The sequence below is a fragment of the Haplochromis burtoni genome, unplaced genomic scaffold, assembly GCF_018398535.1.
Source record: "Haplochromis burtoni strain Fernald_Lab_line unplaced genomic scaffold, NCSU_Asbu1 Contig_61, whole genome shotgun sequence".
Taxonomy (NCBI): Eukaryota; Metazoa; Chordata; class Actinopteri; order Cichliformes; family Cichlidae; genus Haplochromis; species Haplochromis burtoni.
In genome coordinates, this window is record NW_024582422.1 from 956,463 (window position 1) to 973,850 (window position 17,388).

General features: G+C 41.4%; 2 protein-coding genes across 4 annotated transcripts in view; one reads left to right on the forward strand and one right to left on the reverse strand.

Moving 5' to 3' along the window:
- The first annotated feature begins 4,455 nt into the window (after positions 1 to 4,455).
- Positions 4,456 to 11,550, forward strand: traf3ip2l (TRAF3 interacting protein 2-like). 3 transcript variants are annotated; one of them, XM_042221130.1, is made up of 10 exons: positions 4,456 to 4,695; positions 6,231 to 6,332; positions 6,506 to 7,149; positions 7,236 to 7,272; positions 7,380 to 7,444; positions 7,525 to 7,622; positions 8,127 to 8,195; positions 8,406 to 8,522; positions 8,648 to 8,722; positions 8,830 to 11,550. In XM_042221130.1, the coding sequence occupies exons 2-10, from the start codon at positions 6,268 to 6,270 to the stop codon at positions 8,974 to 8,976; spliced, it is 1,317 nt and encodes a 438-aa protein (XP_042077064.1). In that variant the 5' UTR covers positions 4,456 to 4,695; positions 6,231 to 6,267; the 3' UTR covers positions 8,977 to 11,550. The 3 variants fall into 3 exon arrangements, with proteins under 3 accessions (XP_042077064.1, XP_005923044.1, XP_005923045.1); XM_005922982.3 differs by having other exon boundaries at positions 4,457 to 4,695; positions 7,230 to 7,272; XM_005922983.3 differs by having other exon boundaries at positions 4,457 to 4,695; positions 6,234 to 6,332; positions 7,230 to 7,272.
- Positions 11,551 to 12,238: 688 nt separating this feature from the next.
- The window catches only part of wwc3 (WWC family member 3), a 42,370-nt gene continuing 37,220 nt past the window's right edge, over positions 12,239 to 17,388 (reverse strand). The window contains exons 20-23 of the mRNA XM_005922981.3: positions 14,354 to 14,446; positions 14,041 to 14,271; positions 13,833 to 13,960; positions 12,239 to 12,926 (exon numbers count right to left, since the gene is read on the reverse strand). Of these exons, the coding sequence (XP_005923043.1) occupies positions 12,860 to 12,926; positions 13,833 to 13,960; positions 14,041 to 14,271; positions 14,354 to 14,446 (519 nt within the window). The 3' untranslated portion in view covers positions 12,239 to 12,859. The remainder of the gene's footprint in view (positions 12,927 to 13,832; positions 13,961 to 14,040; positions 14,272 to 14,353; positions 14,447 to 17,388) is intronic.

Consider the following 17,388-nt stretch of genomic DNA (forward strand, 5'->3'; position numbering starts at 1 on the left):
GCCAGGGCAACAATGGAATGGTTTAAAACAAAACATATCCATGTGTTAGAATGGCCCAGTCAAAGTCCAGATCTAAATCCAATCGAGAATCTGTGGCAAGATCTGAAAACTGCTGTTCACAAACGCTGTCCATCTAATCTGACTGAGCTGGAGCTGTTTTGCAAAGAAGAATGGGCAAAGATTTCAGTCTCTAGATGTGCAAAGCTGGTAGAGACATACCCTAAAAGACTGGCAGCTGTAATTGCAGCAAAAGGTGGTTCTACAAAGTATTGACTCAGGGGGCTGAATAATTACGCACACCCCACTTTGCAGTTATTTATTTGTAAAAAATGTTTGGAATCATGTATGATTTTCGTTCCACTTCTCACGTGTGCACCACTTTGTGTTGGTCTTTCACGTGGAATTCCAATAAAATTGATTCATGTTTGTGGCTGTAATGTGACAAAATGTGGGAAAGTTCAAGGGGGCCGAATACTTTTGCAAGCCACTGTAGAAACACAAATTAACCTAACATGCATGTCTCTGAAACCTGTGCAAACAGAAATGTGAATTTAAACTGTGTAGTTTGAATTCACATCCAGTTGCAGATATGAGACATCTACAAGCTCGTTTTTAACAAAAATCAACTAACGTGGAACTATTTTAGGCTCTGAGTGACTCTGACTAAAAGAGAATAATGAGCCATTCTGAAGTGGACCTAATCTGCTCCTTTCCATCTCTGCATTTTGCTACTTTGAACTCTACTAAAGTAGCTTTGCACTATTCACTACTCAAAAAATATAGCTTGCTTCTCTCCCTATAAGAGAAATTAGTTTTGATTGGCTGTCTCTCACAAATAGAAGTTTTGATCAACAGGTAGGAGGTGCTTCTGGGCTGCTGTGACCATATTATCACTATCCCTCTGTCACTAACATACTTAGCTGCAGGCAGGTTTTTCCCCACTCTCGTTGTTTAGAGAAGTCTGAGGCCTGAGCTCACAGGAATTACTGGAAACTGCATTTATCCTGCATGAAGAGTAGATTATTAACTGGTGAGTTTTTCTAAATCTCCTCTTGGACACAAATTTACCCCTTCATGATCTTATTACACTGAGATTCTTGGTGTAGGTGATCACTGAGCTCAGGTTTCTCTTAATTTTCATGAAAGTTTTGTCGCATCCAATTTGATCAAATCTTTATGACCACAGACAAACAGCGAGATGACTGGACAGATGTGGGTATAGGCTGAATAAGATAAAGAAACGGGTGAGGCAACTTCAAGTTGTATAGGAAGGGGAAAAAACGATCCTGATGTAACTATAGATCTATTATACGGGTTCATATCCTTTACACTTTGACCTTGACCTGAGGTATCTCAGCATCCAAGTGATTTCTGGTTTGCAGAATAAAATTCTGTGCTTGCTTTTAAGATTTTAAGGCAATTTCAGTGTCTCTAATATCATTTTATTAGATTATAAACTCCTTTATCAATAGTCTTACTTATGAAGGTTACACTTAAAATAGTCTTGTCGTAAGTTATTTTAGTTACATTTTCAGGGATTCCTTGACTCCATATTAAATTTTCCTTCAAAATATGATAGTGTGAAACCGAAAAGAACCAAATTTCTTTTTCCATCACTGAATGATTTTTTTTTAGTAAAAGTTATTTATTTTTATTGATTTTTTTTTTTGCATATTTAGGAAAAAATCCTGTAATTTTTTGTGCCACACTCCAAAGAGGAAACTTTTCAACAGAACATCTAATGAGCAAATAAACGGGTTTTAAGATGTTGGACTTTGTGTTTTGTTGTTAGTTTTGATGAATTCAGGTGTTTTGTTTTCTGGGTGGGAAGAAAGTCATGATGTGTATCTACTATCATTAAAGAACTGTAGATTACAGTTTAATTATCTATTAATTTAGAGTAACTTTACCATTAAACAATGAAATGGTGATTACATGTTTTCTAACTAATAATGATGAAATTTTCTAGTTACATTTCTGTAAAAACAGGAAAAAAATGTCTGGAGCTTTGCTTTCTCTGTACTTAAGCACTGTGAAAATTGTGGTACCTACAGCAGGAGTGCTGTCAGGACACGCCCATACATGGCGATTGATATCATATGAAATGCGATACCATAACATAAATACATGTAAACAATCGCTAATCAAATTTGATTAAAAAAACACTTCCGTTTTGAAGTTTATCCCCAAATAAGTAGGTTTAAGTTATTATGAAATCTATTCTTCTGTTGCAGAATTCTCATAGTTTTGTATTCAGAATTTTATTCTTCTTATAATTTGCAAACAGCTACAGTCTCAGAGATACATAGTGTCTGCCATGATGCAAATACTGCAGCAGGATGGGCCTCTCAGAATACTACCCAAACCACAACCTTTTACTAAACCTAACCAAAAAAACAAGTGAAAGCAAAACTGAACAGGATAGGAACTGCAGTCTGCATGTTTACAGTCTTGTGATCTATACCCCACCCCCCATCATGCCTGCCTATTTACATAAACTTTAAAGCAGGTGTAAACACACCAATGAGACAAACAGGACCAGATTTAAGCATATGGATGCATCACCTTTCTGCACTCTGAAGTCTTAGGGTTATTATAGTACAAACATATGATTTATGAGAAAAATTACTTCTGTAGCGATTTACAAAACATTTGCTATTAGCTGAAACTGACCACCATTAGAGATCAGCCGTTCCCAAAGTCAAATATCAAAGCCAAAACGTGGCCCTCTTTTAATTCTTAAGTTTTAACAGCAAGTTTTAGGATCATCTGGTCCTTCTCAGGTGTTAAGATTAATTAAATACAACCTCAGATGAACAGCAAAACATGACGTGTTACACGCTGACATTATTTATCTAACAGACTAAACCAAAATGCAGAAGCACTGTGTGAAAAACTAAGTAGACGCCATGTTTCTAAAACCACCCTCAGCAGCCATAAGTTGAAGTCATTGTTTTCTGTGTAACATTTTCAGCCTCTCACATCGCTGTGGAGGAATTTCGACTCTTTGACCTTGATTCTTTTCTTTTTTTTCGCTTGTAGGTTTGTTGCTATGCAGACAGTTGGTATGAGGTGTTTGCACTGATATGCTGTGATTGGTTTTCACCAAAACGTGGCAATGTGCATTTTGAATGCACATCACCTCATGATGAAAACACCCAACTGCAAATAAATAAACAGTTTATTAATAATACATTTTCAGATGATGATGATAAGATGCCAATTAACAATCTATGAAGAACATAAAAAAATCTAACTGTGGGACCAGATTAACGTTGGAGAAAATAGTTAATCTGCTGATTTAGTGCAGAGAGGTGTAAATATTTTAATTTGAGTGAATTATCTCACGGCTGAGTGCTGCTCTTTATTTGTAAGGTGAATTGAGCTTTGAAAGTTTTTGATATTTTCATTTTTATTGCACAAAAGGACGAGAGCGCGACGGTAAAGTGCTAAGTGCATCCAGAACAAAAACAACAGCGATATGATGCTAACGGCAAGATAGCCAAGAATAGCCAGAGTGATGTTATAGCTGAGTGAATGCCGACCCCAGCCCAACAAACAGATGAGCACTCAGGCTGCAGCCAGTGTTCGTGTTTCTTCAGTCGAATCACTGTAGCGATTGCTTTGAAGTCTCTGTGCTGGTTTTGAACTTTGTGCTGTGGGCTTTTTGTTCATACCTAAATCTAAGAGAAAATCATATGTGTGTACTCATTAGGACAGGGATTTGTGTTGGTGTGTGGGGCTGTAGCCTCAGGTTTATATTTTTGAATGGTGATTGTGAGACGGTGTTAAGTACATTACTTAATTACTCAAGTTACATACTGCATTACTTTTAAGAAAAGTAGTCTGTAATTTGTGTAATATGTTACTTCCTGAGTAGTTAATCCAACACTGATCACAACAAAGAGGGGAAATAGCTTCAGCAGTCACTAACATTTGACCCACAGCATAGAGTTCATTTGCATGCATGTAATGTCTTTGATATGCTGCTTAGCGATGGCGGCGACTCTCAAAGCAGAGCCAGTGGAAACCCAGTGAGAATCAATAAGTGATATGGAATCGCTGAATACTTATTAATTCCCATCCCTACTTATCATTTTCAACTTGAAGACTCGGGTTACATTATTAGGGGCGTGGCACTTTTTTTATAAGGAGCCACAAATAAAAAAATAAAAAAATAATTCAGCTCTTCATCCTCTCTTTCCAAATATGATCACTCACCAGCTGACACTGCTTTTAAATGTAGGGTCCAAAACCAACAGGTCACATTAAACAGTGGCTACCTCCATCTCTTCAATACAGTCTGTGGATCAGGAGGTTTAATGACTACATGTAAATCAATTAGTAAACTGTGTGTGTGTGTGTGTGTGTGTGTGTGTGTGTGTGTGTGTGTGTGTGTGTGTGTGTGTGTGTGGAGGAAGTCTATTGGGTGAAGGTGGAGTTTTTGGGGTGGGCGGTGCAGCTCGGCAGAACGCTAAAGATCAAACTGGCTCCGGTCTGTGCGTCAGTGTCTTTCATGTGTCTCGCGGAGACGTGGGTAAAAAGGACAATTATTACTGAGGCTCGAGCTCTTCTTTCGTTAATTAATATTTCTCTGAGACTCTTCGAGGACCGTTTTCCCCTTTGAGGTGTTCCTGTGTTTCCACGCCGCGGCTCAGTGACCTGAAGGAGGCTTGATGAGTGGAAGCAGCGTCGGTGAGTTGAGTTATTACCCTTACACAACACGTTACCTGGTCACGCGCTTTACAAACCATCTCACGCTTATCACACCTTAAATATATCTATATATCTATATATATAGATATATATTAATAGGTTGTTATTTAGTTTTCTCTTTGTCTTTGAGCATTTTTCTTCTTTCTTTAAGCTCAGACAGAAGTGAAAGTCACGGCAGATTGTACTACAGCTAATTTAACGCTCGTAGTGGTGTGAAAATTGAAAGTGTGATTATTGGAACGCTGTGTGTGTGTGTGTGTGTTTATGCTTTATGTTGAACCGCAGGAAGTCAGGCTGAAATTTAAGCAGACGGAGAAATATCTGGGTCAGCGTCAGTGGAAAGTGCAAACTGCGACCACAGATCGGCTTTTAATGAGTGTGATTTACATTTACGGGAACTATCAGGGGTGTGTTGGAAGATAAACCCACCTGAAACGAGGTTACACGGCTTCTCTGTGGAGAAAGTCAGTGGAAAAAGGAACGGTGACCCTAAAAAACGATCTAAGGGGATGCGATAGACTTTTTTTTTCTCTTTAATTCACTGAAAGCAGTTTTCATGGAAGTTTGAGCGCTTTAAAAACAAAACACAAAAAGACATCGGGAAGACCTCTGAAATCCCAGAGGCAAGTTTTACATTTTAAAATGTTTGTGGTTTGATTTCTCCGGTAAATGAGAACCATCATTTCCTTATTCCCACATGTGCGTTTCCTGATGTGTTGACCATTAAACATTTAGAGAAAAGTCCCCTGTGTGGGAGGCACGTTTCTTGCAAATCAAGTCAAAAAGACACCGAGTGTGGGCAGATATCAGAAGTGCTTTATGAGTTTGTTCACCTCGAATAAAAGTGGTCCCGAGTTGACTGAGCTGGGTTTATTATAATAAAACGTCCAAACAGGATTAAAAAAAAAATAATCCGACCTCCGTCTACTAACTACTACTACTGTAATATTATAGAAATGACAAAACAATCACACAAGAGAAAGTGTAATTTATTTACACAGCCTGCCTTACCAAGAGTGTTTCTGCAAGTATTATTATTATTATTATTAATAATAATAATGTATACTTTATTGATCCCCGTGGGGAAATTATTCTCTCTGCATTTAACCCGTTCACTCAGTGAAGCAGTCGGCAGCCACCAATCCAGCGCCCGGGGAGCAGTGTGTAGGGACTGTACTCAGGGGTACCTCAGGGTAGCCGTTCAGTGGATTTGAACCCCCGACCTTCCGATCATGAGGTGACCACGCCCCATGGGGGGACCACGCTACCTACTGTGCACTATGTGGAGTTTGCAGTAATGTAGGGCCGTTCATAAATTTGGCTTTAACAGCTCATCAGCTCTGTTTCTTTAAATATGTCAACTAAATATATCAACTTTTATCTGGATGTTAATCACAACATGTACTACCGTTCATCTTGTCTCACAGACAAGGGACTGTTTACACCTCCTGTTCACATCATAATTTCACATTTTCGGGTTCTTTAAATACCCATGTGTGTGTTTTTATCTCCAGCAGAATTTCATGTGCATCTCAAACCCCACACACATGGATGTCAGGAGGAAAAGGTCCAATGATGCTGCCCACGTCGGTCTACTCGGTTTCAACAACTACTAGGTGAGAGAAACACTGCACGCATCCCAGCGCCTTTCTGCTGTGCTTTCACTTTAAAGTCACAGAGGATATCACACTTGATAAGAGCTGATAAAGTGCGTGAAACAGAAGTTCCACTAAAGTCAGACTGAAATTAATTTGCCTTCCCCCGTTTTGGTAAATGTTCCGGCTCACAGTCACATCAGCCACCTGGTCAGTCACCGCAACACACCTGAAGAAGACGATGAAACCATGAGTGCAGAGCTGAGAGACCCCAGCATTCTTTCCAAACCAGAGTCCGCCTCCGACCCTCTGGGCCACCACCCTCTTTCATACCGTGATGGCTCTCTGTTCGGCAAGCAGAGCCTGGACACAGAGGAGCACAAGCACATTAGGATCTTCCCCCAGTCCAGCTTCTGCCCATCCCAGCCCTCTCGCAGCTTGCCAGCTGGGTACAGCCCCCAAACTCCTTTCCCGAGCCAGGCATACAGCGGCTGGCTCCACCCGAGTTTCGCCAGCAGTTGGTCGGGATATCCCAACAGCCTGCCGTCCTGTCTGAGCCAGAAAGATTACTCCAGCTGTTCTGGAGAGAGCTGCCTCTCCAGATGCAAGTTCCTGTCCCTCCCCGGCACTCACAGCAGCATGGGCAGCTTAGAGCAGCCGCTCTCTCTGCGCTCTAACCCGCCTTCAGCCAACCTGTACCACCACACGTTATCGCCATACTCGTGTGCACCACAGGGGCCCGCCTGCTGTGCTCAGTGCCCTGCAGACGCCTTCAACAGGGAGCCTATGGTCAACAAGCATCCCTGGCCTGAGTACCACCCAGCTTACCGCCAGTACTGTAAGTTTGCCGGACCCTTTTTTAACCTTTAAACCACGCACAGACCGCAGCCGGTATTTATTTTGTCTGTACTGCTGCAGATGCAGGTGACTGCAGAGTTCCTGCAGGTGGATTCACACAGATGTGAGTTTTGATTTTTGGATTTATTCTTTTTAAAAATTACAATTAAATTCTTTCTCACTCTGTTGCTTGTTTCTGCTATTAAAATGATTTTTTTTAACTACATACAGCGGACACAACGTTCCAGTCAAAGAGAAGCGCCCTCCTTGCAGCGCGCCGCTGTCTCTGGAGCAGAGTGAGTGCTCACGAGCAGATCAGACGCCTGGTCCTGTTGTCAGACGATCCCGCCTCTGAAAAAGTTTGTTTTTGTTGCAGGGCGTGTCTTCGTCACTTACGAAGCAGACAACGACAAGCATGTCAACGAGATCATCAAATTTGTGGCTCTGCTGCGGCACAACGGCTTTGACACGCACGTACGTGCAGCTTTTAGTCTTTTTGTGTGTTTTGTTTGAGCAACTTAAAATCTCAGGAGCTGGAAAAAAACAGTTAAAATTCAGCTGGCTAGATTTTAACAAACATTAAAAAAAAACTTTGTCATTGTAATACTAAAGTTACAAATTTAGGTGCAATTATTATAAATATAGTATACAATAAATAGCTTATTAAATAGCTTACTGTATATCCATTTAAACAAGTGATTTTTGAACTAAATTGTGATTCCTGCCTATTTTTGTAATTTCCTCCCAGAGTGAATGCTGGATGCTACAGATGAACTTTTAGTCTAGACTCTCATCAGCTCATCACGTTACATATTTCTTGCTTTCATTTTGTTGGTGACTCTGAGTTTCTGTTAATATCTTACAAGTTATTTGTCAGCTTGTCCTGTTAACTGGCTTTACACAATTAAAATGTATAAAGAATTTGTGTGTTTTCTGCGCAGGGTTAAACTGTCTGACTCGCAGCTTTGCTTGTTTCAGATCGACATTTTCGAGCAGCAGTTCAGAAGCATAAGCAAGATTGACTTCATGGAGCGATACCTGAGTGAGGTAAAAAAAAAAAAAAAAGGCAAACTGTCGGTGAAATTCTTTCATGATGATAAAATGGAATGAAAACAATTTAAATTGAGCAATCTGCCTACAGAGGAAGTCATTTTCACATCTAGGAACTCAAGACGTTCTGCAAGAGTGAACTTGTTGCATGAAGAAGTTTGATAGCTGCAGTAGCTTACTGCCAGTTGTAATTTTCTCTTGTCTTAGAAAGAGTATCTCATCATCATCATCATCAGCCCCAAGTACTACGAGACGGTGACCGCTTCCCCTGCTGGCCTGGAGAGCGACGAGAGGACCTACAACACGGTTTACATACATAAACAGGTGAGCGACCTGAATGTGGTCCAAACGAAGACTGAAATAATCTTAACGAGAGCGAAAAACTGCGTGCTCTCATCGCCGCTGTGAAATCAAATTGTGTATGTGGTTTTCCTGTGTGTGTCACTCAGCTGCAGAATGAATTCATCCAGAATGGAAGCAAGAATTTCAGGTTCATTCCTATCCTGTTCCCCGGGGCTAAAAAGGTAATTTTTACATGTCTTCCTGAGTGAGATCATGCCACTGATTCCACCCACCACCCAGTCTCACACCCTGTTTTGTTTCTTGTTGTTTTGTTTGAATGTATAATCAGTGCCACGTCCCTAACTGGCTCCAGAACACACATGTATATGGATGGCCACGTGATCGCGATGACATCCTGCGGCGGCTGATGAGGGTCGAGAAGTACAACCCACCTCCTATCGGGGAGCTTCCGACCATAGTCTCCATCCCCATTTAAAAAAAACTCTGAGCTGGATTCACAGACTGGACTTAAATCTTATTGGCTGTTGGTCATTAAGGAGGTGGACAGAGTGATGAGGTGCTTTTGTGAACAGACAGATGTTGTGTGTTTAAATTAACATATAGAGAAGTGCCAGTGTTGGTCTGAGATAGACGTGCAGACTCAGGCTTTTTTTTATTTTTTTATATATATATCTTTGCCGTTGTGCATCATGCTGTATGTGCACTGGTGCTACTCCACCTCGTGTTTTTTGTTTGTTTTGTTTTTGTTGTTTTGTTGTTGTTTTTTAAAGGGGGTCTATTATCATTCCCAGCCCAAGATATTGTTACTCTTGGAATCGGGAGCTTTGCCTGATTCACAGATCAAAGCAATCCTTATTCACCGTACAGCTGCAGAGACCGAGGAGAGCGCAAGCCATGTTGTTTTGTTAAAGCTACAGTTTGCACATGTCGCCTGAATGCGTCGTGTGCAGGTAATCACGAAGTTGTGTTTTTGAAAAGAACACAGCTGTGAGGACACAGTCTCTGGATGTGAGTGTGCAGAACAGGCAGAACGGCGTGTGCGTGCAAAAAACAAATTAAATTTTATGTGAGAACTGTTTGAGGAAAGCTTTCGTTTTCACATCTCGAGCACCTACGTTGGGCTTAAACTGAAGGTGTGCCTCCTAGTAGTTGATGGTTACACTTGATTTATAGGACTAGTAAATTGCTCCTCAATAATGTACGCTTCACGCAGAGCACAGCAGGGAAAACGCTGATAGCAGAACAGGTTTCAACCCCAACTTTAGCACTGCTTTCACTCAGGGCCCAACAATACCAGACCCGGTTCAACCTGGTTTCACCTGGTTGAACATTGGTCAAGCTGGGCGAACAGTAGATACACGGGTTCAACAGCCTGGGATTTACTTTATGTGTATACACTGATCTCCTTGTACATGTTTATATTAAACATCTCAAACTGGAGCGATCTACAGTACTGTGCAAAAGTCTTGAGTCACTGCTCATTTTTTAAAATACATTATCACTTTTATTCTCCAACATAGCCTAAACTCTCTGAGACGAACCTTCTGGTAATTTTCTCCAGGCTTCATTCAAAGCTGTTTTTTGGATGTCGGCTGCCTTTTGTTCTGTTCTCTGTCAAGATCACACTGTTGTTGACGTCCGGGCTTCATGACTAACAGTGTTGCGTGTTGTTTGTTTTTTTGTCTTTTCTGTCCGGATTTGCTTTTAGCAGATTGACAGTGGTCTCATACACAATGTCAATCAGAGGAAAGTATTGGATGGTGGATCAAAACCTGATGGTACTTTCAGCATTCCTAAGACCATGAATTTTGACAAGATTCCCCACCATGTTTTACAGATGACCGCTATTGGCCTCCTGATCTCATCCTTATGGACTGACCGTGATTTAAACCAAAAATTTTCCAATTTGAATTTGTTACCACTGATTCTTCGCTCCAGTTCTCGCGTAATTTCGCATACTTCTTTTTCCCCTTCCTTACAAATGGCTTCTTCACAGCCTTTCACTGAGACCACTTCTGATGAGGGAATCACCTTGTTGATGTAAACTTACTATTTTATGTCTATCAAACTGTGTTAGCTTTGGCTTTTTTCATATAATAAACAAAAGACACGGAAATACAGCATCCAACTGGCAGACTTGCAAAAGCACCAAGAGATACAATTTAAAAAGAACTTCTTTGCAAAGTTGTATTATGTAAAAACACAACACTGGTTCATCCCTTGAGTTAGGTGCCTTTTTTGTGCTCTGGTGATAAGTAGGTGACTGAGTGGCTTAACTAACAAAAGAAGTTCCTCTGAAAATGGACAGGTACGGGGACTGGGCTGAAAGCTCAAGTCTACTTAAAGTCTGGCTCCCTGGATGTGAAGAAATGAAGTGTGGCTCAGGCCTTTTACACAGTACTGCAAGTGACAGAAATTTAGGCAAAACATAATAGTCCCACTTTAATTTTAAAGCCTGAAAACACAGATTCGTGAATGTTTGTTTGTTTTACTGGACATCTCCTACACGTCACTACAAACAGATGTATATGTGTTTGAGTGGAACAGCAGGGCTCTCATTTACGATGTGCAAACATTGACCCAGATACTATATTCTCTCAGCCTTTATGACCTATTACAGGTGCCTGTTCATTTTGAACAGCTGCTCAACTGGACGCATAACAACAGTGGTTTGTCATCGTGTTTTCTTATATTGTGTGTGGTTCGTATTGTTTAAAGAGAATGCAGGTGTGGGTAAAAATGGTTTGTGGCTTTTGTATTTGCATTTATACCTCTCTGTAAGCTGCACCTGAATTAATTTTCTCTAACCCACTTTTGTTAATTTATGTTCCAACTAAGTTATTCTTAAAAAGTTTTAGCAATTATTTTTTTCTGTATGAGCGTTAAAGTGTGTTGTCGTCCCCCCTTTTAGCATCTAACCTTTTGTACTGAATACAACAAAAAGAGCAGGGGGGGTAATCTGGTGTTTTTCATGTTCCTTCTGCATTGGAAACTATTCTCAGGGGATCCTTGATGCTATGTTACAATAAAAGTATTGAATGACTGAAAAGTGTGTTGGCCCACATCAGACTTGCCCCCGAGCTGTCCTCTGAAAAATGCACAAGCGTTTGTAAAATTGGCCCCAAAAAATACAGACAAGCAGAGGCACGCTCCTGGGCTTCGTGGGGCCTCTACAAAAAGCAAGATGAATTTGTCAGTTTAGAGACGAACCATGAGAACTTTAAGGTTTGATTGCAGATGTGTCAACACGTCGCTGCCTCTGATGCCTCCATGAGAAATCCAACTGAGTCGCTTTGTCTGCTAACGAAACCTCAGAAGCGGCGCTGCAGTCGAATTACATCTGCTGCCTCTCCTTGCGTTATGAAAAAACTTCAACAGGATGTTGTATAAAGATAATTAGCTGACACAGCTGCCTGCTTCGACTGTGGTACGGTTTCTCAAGAATCTGCAAATTTAGACTCAAATGGGTCATCGGAGGTTGGCTGTGGTTAGAGAAAAATCTTGTGTAATGCTGTGACACATTTAAAGAAAGCGCCTGCGTGTGCAGAATATGACACCACCTCCATCCTCGCACAGGTTGAATAAATACATTAAAATCCTGCTTTTTGCACAACTGATTACAAGCGAGATACAGATTAATGGTTTTATCTTCACAAGAGGTAACACTGCAGATGTTCATACATTAAGAAAAGAAATCTGAATACAGTGTTTCATATATTCATCCATATATTGAAAAGTACATGAAATAATATTAATTTTAATAACAATAAAAGGACAATGACATCTGTAACAAAAGTGGATTACAAAGTGACTTTTTATGCAAATAACTCTTAAGAATTAGGAGACAAATCAGACAATAATTCAATTTTACTGTATGTAAAAACACTGAAGTGCTATTTGTTCAAAGCTACAAAATACACTTAAAAAAAGCAGGAAGAGTTCTTTTTTATTTCCTTCAAGGAAAAGTACTATAAAATAAGTTACAGTACAGTGAATTTGTTCAAACTGACTTTTGTTCCCGTCTTCCAGCCTTTTGTAAGCACAAACAGAAGATAGTCATACAGGAGCAGAGAGGGAGATTGTTCGAAAGTCACTTTCCTCAAAAAAGAAACGAGCAGCCGCGCTGTCGTCGATAACTGTGCATCTTTAATGTGTTTGTGTTTACAATAATCACACAAATGTTTCTGAAAATGTGAAACCTTTGAGCTTTGAGTCTTCATAGTCTGCTGGTCACGTCGCCTGTGGCCTTAGAAGAAATCTTGGTACTTCATGAGCTCAAAAAAAAAAAAAAAAAAAAGCAAAAAAAAAAAAAAGGCACAAATACTTCATGTTTAGTCACATAACACAGAGACGAGCTCTCATACATCGTCAGCCGGCAAAGGAGGTATGTTGAACCTTGGTCTTGTGAAAAAAGCCATCTTCTCTCTGCAGGCAAAGAAGACGACTTGTTATAATTAATACGCCGTTTTTAGTAAAAGCTTCCTAATCAGCAGTGATCTTGTGAACTCTCTTTGGCGTTTGACTTTTAAATCAGTGTAGACAAAAGTTCTGTCGTTTTGTGTTTCGTACACTTTGCTGCTTTGACCGTAGATTTTCGGTCAGTTTTGCACAATGTGTCATTTTTGCATTGTGACATTGTGCTGTGTAAGGCTGGAAAAATGCACACATGGTCACCAAATTGGTCCTGAATTGATGGATATTTTTAGTTAGTCCTTAAAAAGCAGGTGGACCAGCGACTTGGAGTGCTGATAAAGCAGGAATGGATCGTCGCTGATCAGTTAGGTCTAGACGTTGATGTCCAATGTGTCAGAGATTTGCAGACGTTATGAATGAAGAAGAAAGATCAGTCTTTGCATGAACTTGACTTATTTGCCAGTAAAAGTTTTAGAAATTATTTTCCTGCTACTTGTCACATTTCTGATTATTTAAATCTTAAAGAATTTAATTTAGTGGAACCCACTGTTTGGGCCTGCCATGACTTTCTTCTGATGGAAATAACCACAAATGTAACATTATGTAAGGTTCCCGATTTAAACTATGGATATGTGATATGAATAAAGTAGGAGCTCTGTAGATCTTAAGTTTCTAAACAACAGTCCTCTTCCACGATATCTTTCTTCAGAACACGAGGAAGGAATAGATGCCAAGCTAAATTTAAGACTTCTTCTGGGGTCAGCGGGTGTTCATAGCATACAGCTGAAACAGATTTTAGCTGACTTATATATCACATCAGTTTAACCTGAAGTGCAGCCTCTGCTGACAGGCACAGTAATTTTCCTGGACTTCGGTGCCGTGACTAACAATGTGAAAACTGATCAGTGCATTTCTCACCTGAACGTCTGCACCGGCAGCGGCTCCTTCTGGCTCTGCCCTCTCATCTGTAGAACCTCCTTAGAGGCCTTCCTCAGCCTCCTCTCTGCCGCCTCTTCCTGACGTTGCTCCTGCTTGCTTTGGTTGGCCTGTAAAGCAGCAAAAACTGTCAAACGCTGCTGGGAGAGGCGTATTTGTAAGGGAGCTGCAGCCCACTCGGTTTCCTCACCTGTCTCTGGGCCTCTCTGAGCAGGCATCGAAAGCGCTCGTCCCTCAGCGCCCAGTTGGGGAGCTCGGTGGCCTCCCTGGTCTGCGGCTCCTCCAGTCGCAGCTTCAGCTCTCTCAGGGCGCTCAGCTCCTCCATCAGCTGCCTCTGACGGGTCCTGCAGGCCTGGAGATCCAGCTCCAGGTCCAGGGAGGTGCGCGTCGGCTGCTCGGCCAGGGGGGAGCGGTACGACTGCTGCTCACACACAGACAACTCAGGTAAACGACAAAAAAACCCCGTACAGGCACAGGGTGAAAGAGACATAATGAGGACGTACCTGCTTATATCGCAGTGTTCTTCTTTCCAATGTGTTTCTAACAAAAGGCGACTTCTTTGGTAGAGTTGAGCTGTCACTGTCACTGCGATACAGCTGAAAGAAACAATAACATCCACTTTAAGGCCACAGCTCACCCTAAAATACATGTTTCCACTGCCCCATGGTGCCAAATAATCCAGCTAGATTATTTTAGTGCAAGTTGCCTTATTTTAAAGTGAGCCACACTTAGTAATGTGCAAAACTCTTGAGCTGACCCTAATTTCTTTACATTTTGTTATGAATATGGAAAATATGGCAGTGATTTATTTCATGTTTAAACTGGCCCAAATGTTTTAGTTAATTACAGACAAGTGGAGACACGGACTTCCCTGCAAGGCTTTGCGCACCAAAAACGGTTTGAACAATTCTAATTAGCTTGAATGTCAATATTTGGTGCGACCACCTTTATCCTTTAACACAGCCTGGACTCTCTCAGACGAGCCTTCTTTAAGTAGTGTTCAGGAACAGTTCTCCAGGCTTTCAAGGACATTCAAAGCTCTTCTTTGGAAGAACATGATCCCACACTACTTCAGTAATGTTAAGGTCCGGGCTCTGGGGAGGCCAGTCCATTGTTGTTTCCCATCAGATGCTAAATTAATCACATCACTTCGACAAGATTCCCCAACACTGCTGACTGAAATGTAACCTCAAACTACAACAAACCATGGTTTATAGATTTTGGAATAAAATTGGATCGCTCCATAAGTACGATGGCCCTCAGTGATGCCTGTAATTTGGAACACCTCAGCCTTTGCTCCCTGTTTCCCTTCCTTAAGAATGGCTACTTGACAGCCACTCTTCCACTGAGACCACATCTGATGAGGCTTCAGGGCCAAATGTATCTCTCAGGTCCTGTGCCTGTCCTATTTCTTTCTTTTATACACTGATGTATTTTAGGACTGCCATTTCCACTTCAGCTTCAGGTCCAATTCAATTCAATTTATTTATATAGCACCAAATCACAACAACAGTCGCCTCAAGGCGCTTTATATAGTAAGGTAGACCCTACAATAATACCTTCAGAGGAAAAAAAACCCAACAACCATATGACCCCCTATGAGCAAGCTATTTGGCGACAGTGGGAAGGAAAAACTCTCTTTTAACAGGAAGAAACCTCCGGCAGAACCAGGCTCAGGGAGGGGCGGGGCCATCTGCTGCGACTGGTTGGCGTGAGAGAAGGAAGACAATGCCATTTCCACTTTATGGACACTTTGCACAGTATTCCAAAAATTTTCAGCTTATTCCTCGTTCTATACTATTTTATGCAAATATATTGTCTTTGGCATTTTTCATTTATTCAATTAGTTTTTCATAGATTTAAGATGCATTTGGTTCTTTACCAAGTCGTGTGTTACATGTAAACACAACACTGCTTCGTACTTTGAATTAAGGGCCTTTTTTATGGTTGAATGATTCATAGATAAGAGTTAAGTGTGGCACAAAGGACTAAAAATCATTCGTCTCACAAAAAATGTGAGACACTCATTCATGTTTCTTTCCACAAATTATGACCCAGTTAGTCTAAAAACACAAACCTGTTACCGCACTACACCCACCGATCTTAGCGCTGCATACGAAAGCACAAATCTACACAGGATGTAAACACTTAAAGTCGTCCCCTCACAGCTGAGCAGAAACTAGCTGTGCACTTCTTTTGGTTGGCAAATGTAGACAGTAGAGAGAAATTAGTTCCGACATGAAACTGCTCACAACAGCGTTTGTGGATTTTATTTGGGTATTTTAGTAACTAGGTCATGATTTCTGGAAAGAGACACAGCTGTCAGATGATGTTTTTGAGCTATATATATTAAGATAAAGGAGACACCTCCACAGCTGATGGGCAACTCAAACCAAACAATACTGTATAAATGTTCCTGGAGGTGGGCGGGGCGCGGGCGGGTGGCAGAAAGTCATAATTATGGTTGACAAGGTTGAATGTTGTCTGTTTAACTTGCTGTAAAACAGTTAATTACATTCAAGAATGAGCTCGTTTGAACATTTTAAATACTTAAAATGAGGGGGCGCTTTCCTGCACATTGTCTGCACATTAATCGTGCACGGCCTTTTCATCCAGATGGATATACAGCATGACAGGAAAGAAAGATGAGAATTACACTACACATCTTATATTCGTATCTATATGCTGTCACTTTTATAATAAAATAAAATACTCACCCTGCACACGTACTGATTCCGAGCGCCCGGTGAGAAGGTCTGGGAGCGAACGATGGTGCTACCACGCATGAACGGCGAGGCGTGACCCCAGCGGCCTCCCCGCTCTTTAGGTCGGACTCGCACCGGCTCCGGGAACATGCCTTCTGTCATGGTCGCCTTTTCTACCTACAAAAAAATGTATGAACAGAACTTTTAATGCCAGATTTTCCCCCCCCAATAAGAATCTCCTCACTACCAAAGCGTCACCTCGTACCTTGATTGTTGAGGGTTTGCAGACTGTCTGGTCACAGCGTCCTCCGGTGGTGATGCAGATTCCCTCTGCACACAGGCCCTCTGAGCAGGGAGCGGCGAATGCAATGCTGTTGCTGCAGCCGCTGTCCACTGACTCCGCCTGCCAACTCCTGAAAAATGCACCATCCCCATAAAGGTACAAACATGACAGGGGCCAAAACGATGTATTTATTTGTCAAAGCAAAATCTAGCCTAAGAGGAGGATAATGTCACCTTTCCGACGCTGCCTCCCCAGGCTCGTCCTTCTTCTCCCGCTCCTCCAGGTGGGTGGGGGTGTTGCGTGACAGCAGATTGCATGCAGTGTCCTGTAACATCACATTTTAATCCCTCAAAAAAGATCTTCAGTCTTTCATCACTCCCCTCCCTCTGACTGCTGAGGCTGGCGCATGCAGGCTGACTTGGCTTCTGACACACATTCTTGTCAATTATGCACTTGAACAAGCTACACGCCTGCAGGCCGTTGGCTACAAGCTGCTATTCAACAATGGGAATGTGAATTTATCCAAAAGAATTAGCAGGATTACAACTTC

Bases quoted from the DNA above. Each gene is read 5' to 3' on its own strand.
- traf3ip2l (XM_005922982.3), top strand. From the start codon at position 6,268: ATGTCAGGAGGAAAAGGTCCAATGATGCTGCCCACGTCGGTCTACTCG. The intron at 6,333-6,505 runs GTGAGAGAAACA...TCCGGCTCACAG, and splicing joins TCGGTTTCAACAACTACTAG to TCACATCAGCCACCTGGTCA. The intron at 7,623-8,126 runs GTACGTGCAGCT...TGCTTGTTTCAG, and splicing joins ACAACGGCTTTGACACGCAC to ATCGACATTTTCGAGCAGCA.